Source organism: Pogona vitticeps, chromosome 2 (genome assembly GCF_051106095.1).
Source record: "Pogona vitticeps strain Pit_001003342236 chromosome 2, PviZW2.1, whole genome shotgun sequence".
Lineage (NCBI taxonomy): Eukaryota > Metazoa > Chordata > Lepidosauria > Squamata > Agamidae > Pogona > Pogona vitticeps.
The window spans coordinates 158,108,629-158,129,797 of record NC_135784.1 but is presented as its reverse complement, the minus strand read 5'-3'; the positions used below and the strand labels follow the sequence as shown (position 1 = coordinate 158,129,797).

The window sequence follows — 21,169 nt, the reverse complement described above, 5'->3', positions numbered from 1 at the left end:
TTTTGAGGGTGTTCACTATGCTATATCTGCAAACTCGGGAAAAACAGGTTTGTCTGCATTGTATGCAACAGTATCATGCTATCCTAAAAGGTTCATTTCCTGTGTGCTTTGCATAAACATGAGCAAGTGCTTTAATTACACTAGCTAATTCAGCAGCCACCATGTCCAAGTAGAAGCACCTAGCAGGGACATATCTGCTCAGGTTGCATTAGTCTGCTACAACTATAAACGTAAAGGTATGTGTTCATAATCACATTTTCAAAGATGTGTACCTAATATTGTTTCAGTGCAGGAGTAAGAAAATTTTAGCCACCCAGATGTTTTGAGCTGTAGCTCCCAGAAGCCTCAGCTTGCATGGGCAATGGGAAAGGATTACAGGAGTGGTAGTCGAAAATATCTGGCGAACTCTAAGCTCCCTGCTAGGCTTTGGCCTATGCCAGAATTGTAAAAAGTAGTGCAACAAATGTATATTAGACAAATATACCTGACAAAGGTCAGATGCCACTGAGCCATGAAACTCACTGGATTGACCTAGGGCTCAGTCATTCTCTGCCTGACCTACTTCACAAGGTCGTTGTGATGACAATGTAGGAGGAAAATAGCTAAGTAGAGGAAAGGTCAGGTAACAGAGTGAATAACAAATAAGTAAGATAGAATACGTTGTGAGTATTTTGGGAAATAGATGCAGCCCTAATTTCTATATTCAGCAGCCAGGTAGGGCTTACATCCAGGAACAGGAAGTGGTATTTCTTAGAATGTGCCAATATAGATGTAGGTATAAGCCTAGGTTTTTCTTTTTGTTAATTTTCAGGATTATTTGTAAATGTACTTAGGTACTAAAGGAGAAATACCAGAAAGTGCTACTCTTTGATCCCTGAAGAACATTCCTTTTGCAGGACACCTGAACTCTAAGGACTGGTTCTGTCTTACGTGGCCAAGCTGCATTTGGGCTCCATCACAGCCCGGAATGTCCTCAAACACCATCACCCCTCCCCAATTCCACAAAGCAAACTAGTCAGCAAGGAGAAAAATTGTAGTTTTGCCTTGTCCCTGACACGTAATTTTTCTCCTATGGTGGTTCCTGGCCCCCAACCCAATGGAATCCTTGAGTTATGTGAATTCCCCCCTGCTGTCTGAAGAGGCACTACCTCAGATGTTCTCTATATTTCAGTATGAAGGTCCCCCACGTGAGGTACCATTGTGACACTAAAACGCAGGTATGCAGGGTACAAGCTGCCTGGGACTCCCAAGCACAGACCAACCCTTGGACCCAAACTCCCCCCTCCCCTAGTTGTTGTTTTTTTTTAACCTCCACTTCAAGATCTTAAATTGTGTCTCTCACAGATCTCCTGGCAGAGGATTCACTGTTTTTGAACAAAAATAGTTTTGACGGAGTGTCAGGGCAGTCAAGAGACAGTTGCAGGTCTTCTCCTGGAGAAGACAAAATAGCCCTGGGAACTTGGAAAGCTGCTGAGCACTGCATTCAAAGATATACGGAAGATTTTCAAAGCAGCATTACAACCTGGTTGGCTACGTTCCAAATAACCCAAGTAAAGGAACTGCGTTTACATTTTTCAGACAAGAAATGAGCAAACATTCTTCTTAGGGAAGTGCTTGCCTGCTTCTCCTGAGTGTTGCAAGATCAACATGTCAAAATTAAAGGGGGCTGTAAAGATAAATCCCTGCTACAAGAGAGCTGGTGAACCACAAGTCAGAAGAATATTATTGTGTGGGATGTGAAGTTCTGGAAAGGCATCTTTCAAATTAAAAACTTGGCAATCCTTTTCCAGCAGGGCCAGCCAACAACATTTTGCTGCCTGAGGCAAAAGATTCCTCTTCAGCTGCAATTCTATGTGGGGGATCTGACTTGACTGAAGTTAAATCTTAACTTCAACACTGGCAATGGGGCAATATTTATCACTGCATAGGACGGCAGCAGGCTTATTTAGGGGGTACAGGGAAGGCTGCATGAAACATATACTGTATGTCTCTCCCTCAACACCTCACACTAACCTCCTCCCCTCCCCCCCCCCACAGCATTTACCTCATAGTACAACCAGGCCTGATTTCTAGTCATGCAGCTGCTGTTGCTTTAAATATGCAGGAGGAAGAAAATAATTATAAAGGCCAGAAGTAAAGAACATAATTGTCAACAAAAAGACAAAACATTCAAGCAGTCTGCTCTAAGAACAAAAAAACCAGTCAAAAACTGAAAGACAAATTAAATTATGCAGTTGTATTTAGCAACCAAGGTTAAAGCACCTTCAGGGTTTTTTTTTCAGTGCAATTTGGTTTGTCCTTTAGTTGAAAAAGCAGCATGTATCGCAGACCATGAATGGGCCAACATAGAGTGAACCCTTTCTAGAAGATTCTGTAAGGGAGCATACCTTTTAACAATTACAGATGTGAGGAACTGCCAAGTTCACTAGGGCAGTAGCAATCGTATGGTGAGAACGGCCTGCTCTGCCAGTTAAAAGCAAGCCAAGCAGCCTTTACTGAGCACCTTTTTAACGTATCCATCGGTTAAATGGTGGATGCCTGTAAAGCTTGTACTTGAAGCAGAAGACAGACCTGGGAAAAGACAGGCAATCCAAACAAAATTATGCATCAGCATTCGCCAGTAGGTGTGGTTGCAAGTTAGCTCAGTTAGACAGACAGAAAACTGAATCATCCACACTTTCTCATGAGAGCAGCACCAAACTACTGGCATGAGCAAAGGATATGAGGCCTGGCTCCTACGGAATACTGTGATACCTGGAAATCTGCATGCCCAAGCTTCTTCCATTGTTGTTTTGATGGATCATTCTTTAACTTAAAAAGTTCACACTTCTCAACTAGTTAGTATAGTTTCTATTCAACATGTGCTGTTGTTCCAGAATATGGGTTCGCTTACATCCTGTAAGACGGATACAAAAATAAATTCTCAGGTTTCATATCTTTCCCTCAGTGGAGCTGGCAGATGATAAGTCATTCGTTTGTCCCTGATGGTTCCTCAGTCCAGGCCCTCATGGAGGTGGAGGTAGTTTCAGGTCCAACAAACTATAGGCAAAAATGTTCCAGAAGATGGCAAAGAGAACAAACACCACGTACATGGAAATAAAGATCCACCACAAGGACTGGTCTTGGAGTCTCTGCTCATAGTTCCTAAGGATGACCACACCAAGGGTGATTCCAACAGCCACGCCACCCAGGTGGGCGACAAAGCTTGGATGCGGGCAAGGAGGGTAAGCAGATGGATAAAACCTCAGCCACACAGCTCTTCCAAATTCAAAGCTCACTGAAAGAGAAGGGAGTAGTCACAGTAAAACAAACACACCCTTTTGATTTATGTCCACCTTCTCACCAAGGTTGGTGTGACAGCAATCAAAGGCAGGATTGGCATTCTGTGTGCCACAGGGCTGTTGCCAAAACCAGGACCCTCTGACACATTCCCACTTTCCGTAATGTGTAACCACATGTATCCCATGTTCGGATGTCATCATGTTGTATGTTTCCCTGCAGACATGACAACAGTGACGTGATTAATGCTGTGAGATTAGGACCAACGTCATGTGTCACAAAGTGGAAAGGGGAGACTGTAGTGTGGGGATGCTGTTATGACCGGAAGGCTATGATGGTACATCTGTCCCTGTAAAGCACAAAATTATGAATAGAAGATCTGTACTTTACTCTTGTTGTGCCCTTCGTGCATGAATCAATGAGAGCAATAATCAATAGTACAAGTAGGATCATGCTTTCCCATCTGTCACCCAAAATTCTGGTTACAGGGGCTGTTTATCTGAGGAATGAAAGGGAGCAAAATAACAGTAGTTGTAGAAGATAAAACTTTAAAAGAACTTTTTAAAAATGTGTATCAGGTTATGTCAACCATCAGGATACTTACTACAAATCAAGGCAACAGCCATGCGCAACAGCTTGAATTGGCACTTCATTCCAGACCAGTTCTGGGAAAGGAGAAGGGAAAACAACAGAAACAATCCCTAATTAAGCTTTTCACATACATAGAGTTTGGAGGCTGTTTTGAATATATCAAGCAAATGGTGTAGGGCCACCCCTTCTTCTTCACACTCCTAGTGGGAACCACCAAGCTCTGCTGTGCTTTTCTGTAACCTCTGCTATGCTCTTGATTAACTAAGCTTCAAGGCAGGGAGACAAAAAAACACTAAGGATTAACTTTATGAAGTCAATCAATTCCTTCTGCTTGTTTAGTCAGCAGCAATGCTGGCCAGAAGAGGGAGATGTTTTAAAAACAATCAGCACGATGGGAATCCTAGTTTAATTCCCCTGCACCATGCAAGAGTGCATAATCACATGGATTTCTAAACGTCTTTTCTTTTCACTGTGAAACTCAACTCTTGTTTTTCCCCCCAAATTTCTAGTTTGACAGCTGAGTAAAATATATGTGTGGGGCAGAGCCTGGAAATACTATTTTTGGGACTACAACTCACACTATGCTGACTAGGGAATGCTAGAAGTTGGTAGTACAAAAGAATAAAGTTGCCAAGCTCTGACATTGGGGTAGAAAATGAGAACGACTGATCAGCCAAATGATACATTGTCACATGTCCTCCAATGTTTTAGGGTGCAATCAGATGAGCAAATTGCTTGCTATTTGGTTTAGTTTTGGTGTGGTTTGTTCTATTTTCCAGTGACCCCAAGTGTTTTAAGTAAGAGCAATCCTTGACACTCCTTTTGTGACCTGTCCTGCTCTTTCCAGCAGAGTGCCGGGGTTGCAGTTTACTTGGTGTGATTAGGAGCACTCCTGATTATGCCATTTTGCAGTCTGTGTGGTTGCTTGTTCACTTCCAAATAGAGCTGTTGGTGGTGTCATCTTTGGTGACAACCCTGTGATATGTACAGTGGGCTATGACAACAGAAAGGGTGATGGAGAAATCCTCTCCTCTCTTTCCTTTTCTTATAATTTTCTAATTTATATAAAATTATAAGAAAAGGAAAGAGAGGAGAGGATTATAAGAAAAGAAAAATATAAGTGATGCAGCGCTATTTCACATATAAAGAGTATCCATGTTAGGTCACTGTATTACTGCTGCGCTATGCCACTTACTAAATTAAACAACAAAAAGGGAACTTGCTGCAGCCTGCTCAATGACAGCCATGATGAAAGGCAGGAAAGGGGGAAGGGGACATCAATAATCAAAAGGAAGTAAATTAGAACAATCTGAAGTGCTGTAAATTAGAACAATCTGAAGTGCGGATCTCACATGAGAAGAAAGTTTCCTGTGTGAATAATCTGCACCAAAGAGCCTTTTAAATGCAATCCAGATCACTCCAAAGTCCCATTGAGTCATGTCTTTCTCTGTACAGTACTTTTTAACAACCTTTTCTCTCACTCAGGGAACTCAGGGAACTCGTATACCTCAATGTTTGAAATTCCTGTCTGTGGAACCAGGTGCTGGGAGTTCACATCCCCTTCCTGGGAGAAGGGCTAGCCAAGATCACTAAGAGCATGTGTGGCTGATTGGGTTACGTGCCCTGTCACCCATGTGGCCTTTGGAAACTGCACAATCCCAGAGCCCCACCAGGAGGGTTTGGTAAATCAGTTATGGATACTTTGTAGCTGGATCAATGGAATTAAAAATCAACTTGATGGCACAGAGCTAATTAATTATCCCATACCTAAAGAGTACTGCTGGAAGCCTTCTATTCAGTGTGATACGTGCCTGAAGACTTATCTTCAGGGACTGTATACTATATTCTTGCATAAATTTTGCCTCAAATAGACTGAAGGATGTTAAACTAGGCAACTAATGCACAAATGGGCAACCCAAATGAAGAGGGTCAAGCTACCATGTTTGGTACTTTTCATCATATAAAGAGGGCGGGGCAGCCCATAGTCCAAGCAGGGGAGCAGTCTTACCCTGAAAAGGCAGGGTACCCCCCCCCACATTGAAGTACAAAGGCATTAGTGGTGGGAGTCATGATAAGTAGTACTAGTCATAAACAAAATAACAGCATAATGGTCATTAGGATTCTGTGCCTATAATTGTCGCTGAGGCACTTTGTTCAAATATAATCATAGAGTCAATATTGTGGACTAAAGTAACAACTGAAGTTGATTTACGGAATTCATTCTTACCCAAGAGAGCAACAATCCTAATCTTTCCAGACTGATTGGGTAGATGAACTTTACTACAAATCTGTCTTGAGCAGCGCTAGTAACCTAAATTTGTCAGCTATATACACTGCTAGCATTTTCTTTTGGGCAAGTCAGCAAAAATTTCTACCCGTCAAAAATGTCTGGTCTCCTCCGGGTATTAAATATCACATTGCTCAGTGCCTGACTGTTATATTTAAATCTCATACACCTTTTCTCTAGGCCAGTGAAAACAGGTCCTGGCTGTAAACGACAGGAGGGAACAGGGCTTCAGTTGCTGCTACTCAGCATGCGCCACTGCATTTGAACATGCTCAGTAAAATGTTATTGTAGAAACACAACAGGTACAGTGGGGTCTTGACTTAAGAACGGCTTGAGTTAAGAACATTTTGACTTAAGAACCACTCTCATAGGAAAATATTGACTTGACTTAAGTACTTAGATTTGAGTTAAGAACTGAAAAAAACCCACGTGGGAGGCAGGGAAAGTGCAAAAAGTGAACTTTCAGTTAACTGTTGGCCAGTGAAAAGGGTGCCTGTCTGCTTCCTCACTCCTCCCAGCGTTTAGAGAGTGGATTGGGAGACAGTCTTCAGACTGCCTGGTACTGGACTGCCTGGACTGTATTTTCCCTGCCTTCCCTGAACCTTTCTTGACCTAAGAAAAAAAGAAACAAAATATCCCCCTCTAGTGGTCGAAGGCGGAATAGCAGCTTCCCATTAGTTTCTATGGACGGAAAAGAGCAGATACGGATTAAATGGTTTTCAGTGCATTCCTATGGGAAATGCAGATTTGACTTGAGAACTTTTTAACTTGAGAACCGCCTTCCAATACGGATTAAGTTCTCAAGTCAAGACCCCACTGTAGAATGTATCCATTGCTGCGTTGCTGAGTGCTTATGTAAATCCAACTCGGCCCAGCTTTGATCCTTATGAAGGTTGCAACTAGGCTAGCAGTCTTTGTGACTGACTGTAAGGAAGACAAGGCTTGGGATTCCTGTACCGACTGGACTGCCCCTACTTGGATCAGTCTCTGCACGAGTTGGGGCTGTATGGGAATCCTTCTTTCAATGATGCCAACTGTTTAAAGCAGTCCACTTCAAAGATACAGTGGTGCCTTGCAAGACAAATGCCTTGCAGGACAAAAAACTTGCAAGACAAATGGTTTTGGCAATGGGGTTGATGACTCGCAAGACAAATGTTCCTATGGCCATGCTTCGCAAGAAGAATGTTTTCCATTTTTTGTTCCTGCCTCACGTTTGCTGATTTTTAAATGTTTTTCTATGATGTTTAAAAAGTTAAAGTTTTTTTATTGAAATTTTTGAAATCATCTGCACAATATGTATGGCCTTAAAGAGCACTTAATAAACCCTCTGTAAACCAAATTTGACTTTGTTCTGACTTTCTTTTCCCATAGGAACACATTAATTAGATTTCAATGCATTCCTATGGGAAAACGCGTTTTGCAAGATGAATTTTTCGCAAGACAACATTAAGCGCAGAACAAATTAAATTCATCTTGTGAGGCACCACTGTATTAGGAAAACTTTTCTTCCTGCTGAAAAGACTCTCTTCCTGAGTTCTTACAAAATGTGAAGTCCTTGGAGAGATGCAGGAAAGGATGCAGGGTAGAACCATTTCAGCCAGCCTTCAGATGTTGTTTCTTTCAGTTTCTTGTCAAACACCTCTTAAAATGCCCTCAGAAGTAACTACATGTTAGTCATTACTTAGATGTTACTTGTTACATCAAAAAAACTTGTAATTACTAATTATATTAGTTGACACTCAAAAGTAACTAGTTATAGACAATTCGTTATTTCTGAGCTCTAGAATTAGACAATTCTTATTCATGCAACTGTTAAATTATCAATCAGCTTGACGCGAAATGTCTTCATCTTCGCATTTCTTTCAAACTGTTGATTGTTTAAAATGCATGGGAAAATCCTGCTTTAGTTCCAACCCCTATTTATCACAAAATGTCTTCCCAACCAAGGTTTCCTACAGTCTCTAAAAATATTATCTGTTCTATTAATTCTTCTCTCTTTTTTAAAAAAAAATTCTGCAGACAACATGTACCAAGCAGTTTTAAAAACAGCTTCGTACCGCACGCAGCAATTCACTGCAAGAAGTGTGATAAATGCCACATCTTAAGGCTGCTGAAACTCAGTTCTGCTGTAGAATGCTGCTCTTTTGGAAAACACTCTTCTGTGCTACAGAATAATGAACAGTGTAATCGTATGCATGTCAGCTCAGAAGCAAGTTTCAGTGCACTCAGTGAGATACAGTTATAACAGATAGCTATACCTGACTTGTTATACTGAAGATGTATTGACCACTATGATAAAAATCAGCTAAATCCAGGACAGTAGCCATAATACATTCAAAGTTCATGAGCTATGGACACATTCTTTTTTCCTTCACTGTTCTCTTGGGTCTTCATTCTTGCCAAGAAAGACCCCCTGATCACAACACAAACTTGTCTTCCCCATCATATCAACGGGCACTGTAAAGATGAGCAAATTAGGTTTTAGAAAACATAGTTTTATTGGATCCTACATCAGGCCTCAGAAACACATATGACTTAAAACCCTCTATGTGGAAATCAATCTGTGCCCAACATAGTCAGAGATGCAAAAGCACAGAGACATCTATAAGAAATAATATTTAGGTAGGCTCCCTGCCTCTCTTGCTGTTTATCATCTTTCAATACACATATGGTGAGTTGTGAAAATCAAAGGTAGCCACGGCAGCACAAGAGACAAGATGCTGGTTGCTAAGGCAGGTACAGGGTCTTCTCTGATCACTGCTAACAGTACTCCTACTGCTAGTTTTTCTTTTCTTCTTCTTCTTTTTGGTGTAATGATAAAGCAAAGGCTAAGACAAGGGCGTGGAGTCTCTGGTCCTCTAGGTCAGTGGTCCCCAACCTTGGGCCTCCAGATGTTCTTGGACTACAACCCCCAGAAGCCTTCACCACCACCTCTGCTGGCCAGGATTTCTGGGAGTTGAAGTCCAAGAACATCTGGAGGCCCAAGGTTGGGGACCACTGCTCTAGGTGCTTTGACCTACAACATCCACTCTTTTATCATTGGCCATGTTGAATGAGAGTAAGGGGAGTTGTGGGTGACAACATATGGAGAGCAAAAGGTCCCCCTCCTCTGGGCTTAAGTGGAAATCTCTCTCTCTGTCTGTCTGTCTGTCTGTCTGTCTGTCTGTCTGTCTGTCTGTCTGTCTGTCTGTCTGTCTGTCTGTCTGTCTGTCAGTACATAAAGCAGCACGTGTTATGTATTTTATATGCTGCCTTTCTCCCACTAAGGTTCCCCATCTGATTCCTCCCATCTACTTACTTTAAGCCTACCACTTCTCAGCTGCAAACTATCATGTCTGGTAAACCATGAATACCTCAATAGAATCACCAGCACTGAATCTTAAAAAGGTTGTTTTATCCCAGAAGGCAGACCCTGTTGATGGAATCACATTACCCAATTTACTTAGCTTGAGGTATTGCTTGTCATCTCTATCTACCCCTCAAATAAACTCATAAGACATGATCATCCTTTTCTTCCACTCACATGCTTTGCAAAGGTCAGAGTCAGTCCTGACAATTTCAAATAAATTACTGCTGTGTTTGAGTGCTTTTAGTACTCAGGTGGTCACTTAAGAGCCAGAGAGGACATTGAGGACAGCTCCTCCCCAACCTGCCCTAATAATAATTACATGCAGTCAAATCGATTCTGATTTATGGCAAATCTTTTGGAGGGTTTTCTAGGAATAGAGCACTCAGGAATATGTAGTTTATTATTCTCTTCTCCCTTGGGCACTCTGGGAGCGTGTAGTTTACTCATCTCTCAAGGGGTACAACTGGGAATTGAACTCCCAACTCTGGCTCCATGAACAATGATAAATAATATGGAAATTGCTCTGGGATTGGGATGGTCACATTCCTATTGTTTTTCATTGACTACGCTATGTACAAGTCAATGCATACACACTTCCTCTGCCCCAGGAGAGATGCAACCCTAAGGCTTCTAGTCTGTCGACAGTAAATGCATTTGCATCAGTTCAGGTGATCTGATGGCTTGAGCATGAAGAAAAGCAATTGGAGCATGTGCAAGGGGGCTGGTGGATGGTGGAGTGGGGAGAGAGGAAGCAGAGGGGTACTTGTGAGGGTGTCAATTCCCCTCAACCAAGCACCCTTAGTCTCCAAATTAATTCTTTAAAATAAAAAAAAAGCCTTCATGACAGTGTTGGAACAAAGCTGCCCTATAGCATCTAGATGACAGATAGACATGAAGGTTAAAACACCTAACTAATAAACCAACTAAAAAACAACAGCAAGAGAAAGAGGAGGTAAAATTGTTGGCAGAACTTGTTTGCAGCTCATTAAGACATCTCCCCAATTATGCCCCCCCACACTAATGATCTGTCAGCTTTTGTGCCAGCTTCAAGGTGATAGTTTTAACATATAAAGCCCTAAACTGTTTGAGACCTCGGTCCCTGGCAGAACGCCTTCTTCCAGTGAGGACTGCCCATCCTACTTGCTTATCCCAGGCTGGACATCTGAGGGTGGTGGGGGTGGTGGGGGTGGAACTTGGGCCTTCTCGACAGTTGTACTCCTGACCATGGAATCAACTACCTCTGGATATCTGCCTGGCCCCTTCACTGACAACTTTTAAAAAGGTTTTTTAAAAACTGTCTGTTTTGACAGTAGTTTTATTCTGTTTCATCAATGGAATCGCAATGAATGTATCAACCAGTAAGATCACTATGCTTCTATTTTAAATGCCTATATATTTAGATGTTTAAATGATGTGGTTTTTTACTGTGGTTTTTATTGTGTCGCTTTGTTTTGTCTCATGTTGTAAACCACCCAGAGTAGCCCTTGGCTAGATGGGCAGCATATAAATTAAACAAACAAATAAATAATAAATATATTTTCCAATCCAATACTCATTCAGGCTTGCTCACTCTCTTCCTCCCTTATGCCAGTTCCCCATGCCAGAGTGTAACTTCTTTGGACTACAGATCACAAAATCTCCCAGCCAGAAAGTTAGTCAAAATACAACCTATCTAGTTATCAGTGGTATTCATTCAAAAAAAGTTTTGTTTCCAGTTTTTACTGACTTAGTACAAGAGTAACTGTCATTCATTCATTCATTCATTCATTCATTCATTCATTCATTCATTCATTCATTCATTCATTCATCCATTCATCCATCCATCCATCCATCCATCCATCCATCCATCCATCCATCCATCCATCCCCCCACCTTTCTCCACAAGAAGACCCTGGGAATTTCTTTGGACTACAATTCAGTAAATGTGTAATCTATCCTGTTACTTCAGCTGGGAAAATCATTTGTACTGTACCTATGCAATATTTCATGCTTCCAACTCTGACTAGTTTGGTAAGAGGTTTGTAGCACTCAGAACCCCCCAGCCAGCATGGCCATTTGAAATACAATCTGCACAACATTTACAGTGTGGGCCTCTATCGCAACCATACAACTTTTCACATTTCTGTCTCCTAATGGCTAGCACCTTGTGGCAAAGTTCCATGTGCAGAAAAGGAACAAAATAATCAGTTGATTAAAGGATTTTTTTTTTGCATGCTAAAAGTGCATATAACTTGTACGCAATGCAGCAAAGTTGTGTGGATCCCAAAATCACCAAAGAAAGCCTTTAATCAGTGGTAATTTGATAATTGTGTCATTCCTGTTGAGCATGTAGAACAGGATTTCCACCACTATTTCAGTCTTTTGGGAACAAATAAACAAACTGACTGACTGACTGACTAAAATCTGGTTTCATTTCAATTACTGTACACTGCTTTAGATGCCTTCAAAGATAAGTAGTTTATAAATGAAATGAAACCAGTAATGGTTGTTGTGGGTTTTTCAGGCTTCTTGGCCGTGTTCTGAAAGTGGTTCTTCCTAACGTTTCGCCAGTCTCTGTGGCCGGCATCTTCAGAGGACAGCAAACTGTGCTCTGGGTAGGCTAGAGAGTGGGTGGAGTATTTATGGCTGTGAGAAGGCTAGTTTGTGAGGTAGGCTATTGTCCTAATCAGGAGATGGTTGATTAATGTGTTTTGTTGTGGATGTATTGTTTTGATGAGGAGGGGAGATTATCTGTCCCTGTGGTTGATGGGTATACATTGGAACCACAAAATGAAGCATCCACACCAGAATCAAAGAACATGAGACTGGCGAAACGTTAGGAAGAACCACTTTCAGAACACGGCCAAGAAGCCCGAAAAACCCACAACAACCATTAGATCCTGGTCGTGAAAGCCTTCGCGAATACATTGAAACCAGTAAATTGCCATCAACTCATTGCAGATCCCTTTTTTTGCTCACAGACGCAAACACTGTGAATCCCCAATGACTTGCTTTAGAGATTTGCTGGCAGGACAATGGTCAACTGTCCATAATAATTTATGAAGTGTTTTGTCAGTCCCTGAAGTCCTGTAACACTTAAATCATTATAAAAAATCTGTTCCTGTGTCACTTAAAGGGGGGGGGAGAAATCATTTTCAAAATGTGGAGAGAGAACCAAGATTTATTCTAAACAATTTCAGATACATGTTTTTTATTACAACCTCTGGCATATTTTCTCAGAGACCAAGGCAATGTCTAGTTGTTTGATAAAATATGTTGCTGGTCCCCAAATCACTGCATATTGCCTGATCTCTGCAATCCATTTCTGGGTCACCTAAAGATGAATATAAGCCTGGCCAGAAGCGTTCATCCATTTGCTTGGGCTTGTTTGTTGTTCAGATTTTTAACAGAAAACTTCACCATAAGTGTTTTTTTAAAAAATCATTCCTATTTTGAGATATCCGTAAAGTTGTACTTTGCTCTTTATATTGGTGTGTAGGTCACTGGTTCTTAACCTTGGGTTACTCAGGAGTTTTGGACTGCAACTCCCAGAAGCCTTCACCACCTGCTGTGCTGACTGGGGTTTCTGGGAGTTGCAGTTCAAAAGCATCTGAGTAACAAAGGTTAAGAACCACTGGTGTAGGTGACCCGAGATTTTCAAAGGCCAAGATGAAAAGGCTTTGAGTACAATCCCATAGCTGAATTATGTGCTTGCTGTCCAAGGACAAGTCTAACTTAATGTGGCAAAACCTGTCACCAGAAGCTTCGTCACCAGGTGACAAACTGGCCACAGCCATTGTGAACTCAATTAATGGTCTGTATCAAGAGTATGGAATACTTGCACTGTTGAAGTTACAGATATTCAAGGCATCTGAGGTGTTCCAGGTACTATTTTGAGAGGGGGATTTATTATAGCAAGTTTGTCTCACAAAATGCCCTAGAATATATCTTGAAGGAATGCCTGTCTCTATAAGGGTCCAATCTAAAGAGAAGATGACATCTCATGTATGAAAAAGTTAGGCTTATTTATTAAAAGAGCCATCTGTGATTCAGCCAGCTAATTATTTTGTTGCCCTCATAAATGGCAATAAAGTAAACACCTACGGAAATATCTGAAAAACTGTTTACAACCAGCTGCTTCTCTGTGCCCCTGAAGAAGATGAAAAAAATAATTAATATTCTTCTAATGAAGAAACCTGATTTTTCATATCTTGAGTCCTTGTCTCTCTATTAGCTTGGATTTACTGGGTGTTCCCAGTATCTTTTTTTTCTTCTCTCTCTCTCTCTCTCTCTTTCTCTCCGAGGATGTACCTTGCCCAGTCAGTGAGGCTGGTGGCCAAAAAGAGCAAAGGGATGTTTTAGTAGCAGTGTCCCCATTATGAACTGCCCTCCCAGGAGAGACTCCCTCTTCCCTTTTCTCTGTTTTGTCTTAATTTTTTTTTTAAAAAAAAATCTCCCCCACCCCCCCAGTCATCCTACAGAAAGGAACATTTATGATGTCAGCTAGAAGGCAAGTAAAGTCTTGTAAATCCAATGGATCTTGAATTTAGCACCCCAGGAATTTCTGTTTCTATTTGTACTTTAAAGAGCCTCACAGAAAGCCACCTACCCAAGGAACTGAACTTGGAAGGGGAAACAGATTGGTTTGTTCACATTTGGCAGAGAAGAATGGACCCGCTCCAGGATTTCCGTTGTATTTTCGGATGAATTTACTTCTGTGCTCATTTTATAGCAATGTCTGTTATCAACTATATTAATTTCAATATTTCAACTATATCAACTATATTAGTGGGCTTAGTTCTAGGGTTATATCAGAATGCATTTTGTGTCTGGATTAAGCACAGAGTACACACTGCCTTAGCAAAGGGGCAAGAGTTAATAATTCAGATATGATAATGATCATCCTACCATTGCAGGTATTTTTCATCCAGTCTCTCATTAAATTTAAAGGCCCCTAGTAGACGCCTACATCCTTTTGAATAAAGTGCTGAGAGAGAGATACAAGGAACAGCCAAGCAAAACATTACAAGCCAATGGATTTGAGCTTAAAAACTCAGGAACAAAAAAAAAAAATCAAGAAACTCTATGCACTGCAAGTCTGTATGCTTTATGTATATATTACATATATCATACTGTGTTTGGTGTGATATGCCCATACACATGTACATTAATTTGATGGGTTCTGCAGTTCAGCTTTGTTTATTGCAGAAGCCCTGACAGTGTTACAGCTTCATCCAGATCCTCTCACCATTTTTAACTTTCCCTCGAGAGAACAGTTTTCAGTTTAGGAAAGGTATGTGCAAACGCAGGTGAAGATGAACAAGACCTATGTGTGGAGGCCAACAGAGATGTAACTGTTCACTGAACTCAGTACACATAATTGTGATTTATAATTACAATTGATAATTACAATTGATAATTATAATTGATAATTTAGCATTAACTGTGGGCAGTGTTGTTAGCTGAGATGACCTCTAGCTGCAGGGGTTGACCATCAAGCATTCTACCCATTAGGTGCTTGCACTGAATCCCAGTTTGGTGCCACTATTACACACTGGTTCCAGTTCAAGCAAAAAACAACAACAACCAACCAAACAAACAAAAGGTTAGGTAAAAATTTAAGCAGTTGTTTTTAAACCTATGCAATTCCAGTTAATACAAGGACATTTGAAAATGATCCAGACAACACTGCTGCCTTGCATAGTGGTATAGCAAACCAAGGAGTCTAGGACGCTTCCAAATGGACCACTTGTTCTCTATAATGCATTTGATTAGTCCCTGTTGTTCTTGATATTTTTCCCACTGTACATGCAAAGTAAGATTTGTTTTGTTAACTATAGTGACAAAACGCATGCCCCTTCATGATTTTCGTATCCCTTGTGAAATCATGGTTTATTTTGTTCTGTGATTTGTCCCTGAGAGCAGAGCTTGGCTCTATGGCATTTTCTCTGAAGTTCTAAGAGTTTCCTGATCAGAAGATTTTAGTTAGCTTTACACTGGCAGAGAAATGAACAAACAAACAAAGGCTCTACAAAAGAAACTTTAAGAGTGTAATGGACGATTTTGGACATTTATTAAAGGATGTAAAGAAAGGCAGTCTCTCTTGAGAAGTGACTTTTGAAACTGAATTTGGAAGTGGATCCTGGTAACCATCCAACTTATGATGAAAGGGCTATGCTGCTTTTCCTGCTCTGGAAAAGCCAAAGTTTAACTAAATCTGACTGCTCTTTAATGTTAGATTTCACAAAAAAAACAACAACTCAGAATTTGATCACTTACAAACAAAATATCTATTAGGAGAGATGATGTTTAACATCTATAACATTTGTACCTAACGTCACCCATTAAAGAAGTAGGAGGAGGGAAACAAATCAGGTCTATCTTAAGAGTTACAGCATTTGGCAGTGTATCTGCCCTTCTCTGGTTGCAGAATAATGAAGTCTAATGTTATTTCTAGATATAATTTTATCCCATGGAGATTAAAGACTATTATAGGATCAGGAGAAAGGATTTGCTAGAAACAATGTTGCAAAACAGGCAGTTATACTCACATGGAGTGTAGTTGCTCCTGTATTAAAAAAAAAATCTTTCTATAGCAGAGAGGGGAATGTAGTGTGTGGGCTGCCTGCACCCTGGAGGCATTTCTGTGTCCCCCAGAAAAAAGTGCACCCCCTCCACAAAGGCAGTCCTGTTGTGACCATCGACCTTAATACTTAGATAATTCATCTTCTAATGATGGTATATCCAGAATGCATAGTTTTGCCTTGACCATCAAGGCTGACTGAAAGACTCTGCTGCCTGAAGCAAGAGGCAAAATGACTTTCCTTCCCCTGTCCTTCCTACCGAGGCTGACTGGACTGGCAATTAAGCCTTTCTTCCCCAGTAGCATTAAGACAGTGCCCGCCATGTCTGAAGCAGAGGATTAATCTAAGGGACCAAGGGCATGTTGTGTGGCGTACACAGTTCTGTTCTCCAACAAAGGACACAAGCTGGAGAGTCTATAAGGAAGAGCTGAGGAGGTGCCCCCACTGGTGCCACCAGCACCTCATGCCTTTGTCTAATGCTAGGACTGGCCTAATCTCAGAGCAAAGATTATGTGAGCTAAGTTGTTAGTGAACAGGTCCGTCTGTATTTTACATGGCTGCCTGTGGGGTTTGTCAGTAAATAATTCCAGAGCTGAAAAAGAGTCACATTTCAGAAGGAAAAATAAACTAATTTTCCTTTATTCAGTTCTCCACAGAGAGCAGCAGCAATGCTTGGGAGGCTGGTGTTAAATATTGCATTTTCTCCTGTACTCTGCAATGTCATGCATCTTTCTTTAGTTTACTTCCCACCTCTATTATTTCCCAATGGGTGAAATGCCTTATTGCTTTCTCTTTATTTATTTACAGAAACATTTCATTCTGGAGGCAAAGATCTCTCTCTTTTTCTTTCCTTGCAGTTGCTTGGAGGCACACTGGAAAGCAAAAAAAAAACCTTCCAAAGAAAAATAAAATATAACAAAAGAAGTGAGCACTGTTGTGAATGTGGTGCAGTGGCAAATGCAAAGCACCATTTTCACTATGCAAGTTCATCACCACCAGTGAGTGAGAATAAGGATACTTTAAATCAGTGGTTCTTAACCTTTTTGAAAGAAACGCCCCCTTGAGCCATTGAGGAAGTTATCATTGCCCCCTCCCCGCGGTGATGATATCTTTTTTATTTGTTTGTTTGTTTGTTTGTTTGTTTATGTATTTATGTATTTATTTATTTATTTATTTATTTATTTAATTAATTAATTAATTTAAGACACTTAAATCCAATGACCCCTGAAAACAAAATTAAATTCCAAGAAAATGAAATGCTCCCCAAAAAGTAACATTTAATGATTTAGTTGCAAGTGAATTTTAAGACGCAAAAAGAAATATAAAAAGGGCATAAAAACAAATGCAGGAACTAAAAATTTCAAGACAAAAAGTCTGAAACTAAATTAAAATTGGAGGAAAATATATATTCATGCACACTGTAAAAAGGCTGCAGCCATCTTCACAGGTTTGGCTTGCTCCAGCGCCCCCCTACCGCCCCCCCTTCTGCTCCAGCGCCCCCACACCGCCCCTTTTTGTTCTACCGCCCCCCTGAAAAATGAAATCGCCCCCTGGGGGGCATTATCGCCCACGTTAAGAACCACTGCTTTAAATCACCAGGACTCTGTAGCAAGAGAAAATTCTGCAGATACCTACTATAGCCTCTTGTGACAGTCTAATTTTATCTAGTATAAATTTTCATGTACTGTATGTTTGCTCTAGACAGTATATAGTCAAAAGACTACATGAAAATACCACAAACAAACAAACACACACAAACACACACACACACACACAAATACAAAACATACTCACACTGCTCTGAGGTATTTGAGGCACAGAATGGTGCAAAAAACCTCATTCTGCTCCATTTTAAAGTTTACCTAAATCCAGGCTTCCACAGAGAAATTTTAAAAATGTATGGCTGAAATGCTACACATGCAGAAGTAAACAACATAACATTCAATTGCTTCTAGCTGGTAATTGATGAGTCACTGATCGGATTCTCAGGGCACAGATACCTGGTAGCTTGGAATTCACCGAAGAATCCTAGAGGGGACTTTTTAATTGCCAGCTAGAAAGCACTGAAAATTGCAATGATTGTTTTCTGCCTGCCTAACAAAGCAACAGTATTTCAACCACTTTGTAACAATTTGGAGTGTAGCTATTTGTATAGCTATTTAGAGTCATCATAATAGTTCAGTTACAATGGAAATGAACTTATGGCCAATGAATGGCATCTTCCACTCTCAAATCCAAAATGTATCACTACAAAAGCTTAGAAAAGCTAGATTTGGACTACAGTTCTCAGAATCGCTCAGCTAATGTGACTCAGAGTTGCAAACCTAAAAAGTAATTTTTCCAAACTCTCATGCATGACTACTTCCAGTGCTTACCATTACTATGTTGGCTAGGTGGGCAGATATGAGAGCATAGACTCCTCCAGATGAGCCCACGACAGGCGCAGTCATATCAGCAACCGATACGGCCAAAGAACCTTGGAGGAAGGGGAAAAAAGAATTATGGCAGTATTGTTCTAATCAAAACTGCTGATCTTTGCCCACCTGTTCTAGGCATGAACTGGCAAAGTGACATTTATTTTAATGAGGACACTTTCCTTGTAAAATAGCTGCACCCTTGCTGAACAATTTTGGAGGAGGCGTGTGTCCTGAAGGTAAGAAACATGCCTTTTTCCAACACAGAAATGGCAACCTTCCTGCTGAAGGCTTTTGAAAAGAATTAGACTATCTCACAGAAGACTGGGCTGCCCAGGACAATAGCCCAGTGAAGCAGCCCTGCTCAGAAGCACTCCACCTCTGAAGATTGTATCCCCATGAGCTTCGTATCTTGTCTCTGGAATTCTTTGAAGCCACAGGCTCAAAAACCAAACACTGGACTAGATGGGCCTTGGTGGGATTTGTCAAGGCATGCCTTCCACTCTTAATGTTAAGCTTGCTGGGAAAGGAAGAGCTAGCTTCAGGACAAAGAGCACTGGGGGGCAGCGAGCACCCCTTCTTCAAAACAAACAAGCAAAAATCCCAAGCCATATTTGCAGTGTAGCTTATGCAGACTTACAGAGCCCCAGTTGAAGCCCTGGTGCTTTCTCTCTACAACAAATGGCATCAAATGGGAAATAGGAAAAGGAAGCCGTACCCAAGAGTCCAAAATGATTGTGAAAAAGGTCCAAAACAATGACTTCTCTCTAACCCTGGAGCTCATTGAAGAGAACGCAGTCAGTGCACACCCAGCTTAGCTCAGCACCAGACGGACCTGCCCACACTAAAGGCCATGCCCGGCTAGGGATATGAGGAGGTCTTCCAGTCTGACATATTCAATGGGACCTTTTCTTTCCAGAGTTCTATGTCCATTCACACCCACCTCTGCCCAAAGAGAGCCACTCTTTAAGAATACAAGGAGCATTGTGCTGGACGAGAGCACGAAACCTTCTGGCCCAGCATCTCTTTCCACAGTGGCCCACCAGATCCCTCCACTAAGCAGGGTACGAATCAATGGTGATATTGTTGAGCTATCCATTTATGCAAGCGAAATATAATTTCATTCATTTGTTTAGAATTGTATTCTGCTCAGACGCAACGCATTTGAAACAACGCACACAGAGCTAATGAAGTAGTGTCTTTGCAGATGAGAGAACTGACTTTGGAGAACATAGGCTAGAGCTCCATTCCTCCGTACCTAATCCCTGCATTCCGATGACCTTTTAAACTTTGCAGTATCTTTACTGTGTTGCAGCATAAAGTAAACTTTCTAAGGAGAAATAGGATGTGCACTTTCCGTGCCTGTTCAAGCCCTAGGCAGGCAATCGAACTACTACTGTATATGACAATCATATTTCACACATGGCCCCACAATGTGGGAAAAAAGATACTGGAAAAAATTAATAAGTCTCACATTAAAATATAATTGTAAAGTTTTAAAGTGTCGCAACATTTTATCTGTTGTTAGTTGCTTTTTTTGTTTTTGTCTAATATGCTGGTGATTTTGTCTAACATGACTTTGAAAAAGAGAAAAAAGAGATGCAAATAGAAAGCAAAAGGAGAGAAAGATTAGACGTATGAGATCAACTGCTTTATAAAGGCCAGTTAAAAATCATGCATGAATATTATCTGATCCTTCCGCCCTGTCTACAAGCTATTTGCACCTATTTATTTAATAAGTACAGACATACTGATTTTATACCTCCTTTCTCTCTCTGTGTGCGTGGTGCAAACACTTTGCAACTATTAAGCGAATTTTCTCACCCCCATGCTGGGAAATAATTGGCTGATAGCAAAGACATACTTTCTGCCTGTGATCTTTCCCTGGCAATGTCTTTCCAGGACTCGCTGCATCATTTAATGAGACTCCTTATCCCTTTTCAAGTTCAGTATTTCCTTTCCTCAGTCGATCTGACATAGTTAAGATGAGCAAAATCAGCTGACAGAAGGCAGAATATGTAGGATGGAGAAAGGTGGGAAAATCAGACATGCTAAATGCTAGACTACTGAATACCAGTCCCACATAAGAAACAAATATGTATGTATTTTTTACAAAATGAAAGAACTACTCTCCAGCCTAGAAAGTGTCTCCCAGGGTGACTCACAATTTGCAACATTTTAAGAACTTTAAAATATCCTTACACAGCAAAAACTAAGAGAGAGAGAGAGAGAGAGTTAAAAACAACAGAAAACAGTGTTAATGCATTTTCAGTCATTCAAAATTCCATGCACCTCAACCTAATAAGCAGATACTCTAACCTCCCTAGGGAGAAAATTGTGGGAGAACATACATGGACACAAAAAACTCAGGCAGGAAAAAGGCAGTTGATTTGCAAAATATCTTATATATGAATGTTGACATTGGCGAATGTTGAAGATGGAAAAGGAAGAGAATGACAAGGGTAATGGCCAAGAGGGAAAAGTGAGGATGGGAGACTGAATTATAGAAAGGAATGAATGTAAGCAAGTGCAGTCGTGTTCACTTCTCCCCATTTCGAGCCAAATTCTCACTTAGTAAACTTTATGTCTGGCTTGCATCTGAAACAGGAACATGATTTAATGCTCCAAATAGACTACTTCAAATTGGAAAGCCCTCCCTCAGCTCAGAAATCAGAGTAAAATCAAA

At 40.8% G+C, this 21,169-nt stretch overlaps 1 protein-coding gene across 5 annotated transcripts in view; it reads right to left on the bottom strand.

Moving 5' to 3' along the window:
* Positions 1-2,215: 2,215 nt before the first annotated feature.
* The window catches only part of RHBDL3 (rhomboid like 3), a 148,792-nt gene continuing 129,838 nt past the window's right edge, over positions 2,216-21,169 (bottom strand). For 4 of the 5 annotated variants that reach the window (XM_020783483.3, XM_078385168.1, XM_078385169.1 and 1 more), the window contains 3 exons: positions 18,445-18,545; positions 3,884-3,944; positions 2,216-3,277 (listed from right to left, as the gene is read on the bottom strand). In XM_020783483.3, coding sequence (XP_020639142.2) covers positions 3,006-3,277; positions 3,884-3,944; positions 18,445-18,545 — 434 coding nt within the window. In that variant the 3' untranslated portion in view covers positions 2,216-3,005. Of the gene's footprint in view, positions 3,779-3,883; positions 3,945-18,444; positions 18,546-21,169 lie in introns of all 5 variants that reach the window. The other variant, XM_072990962.2, reaches the window with a different exon arrangement.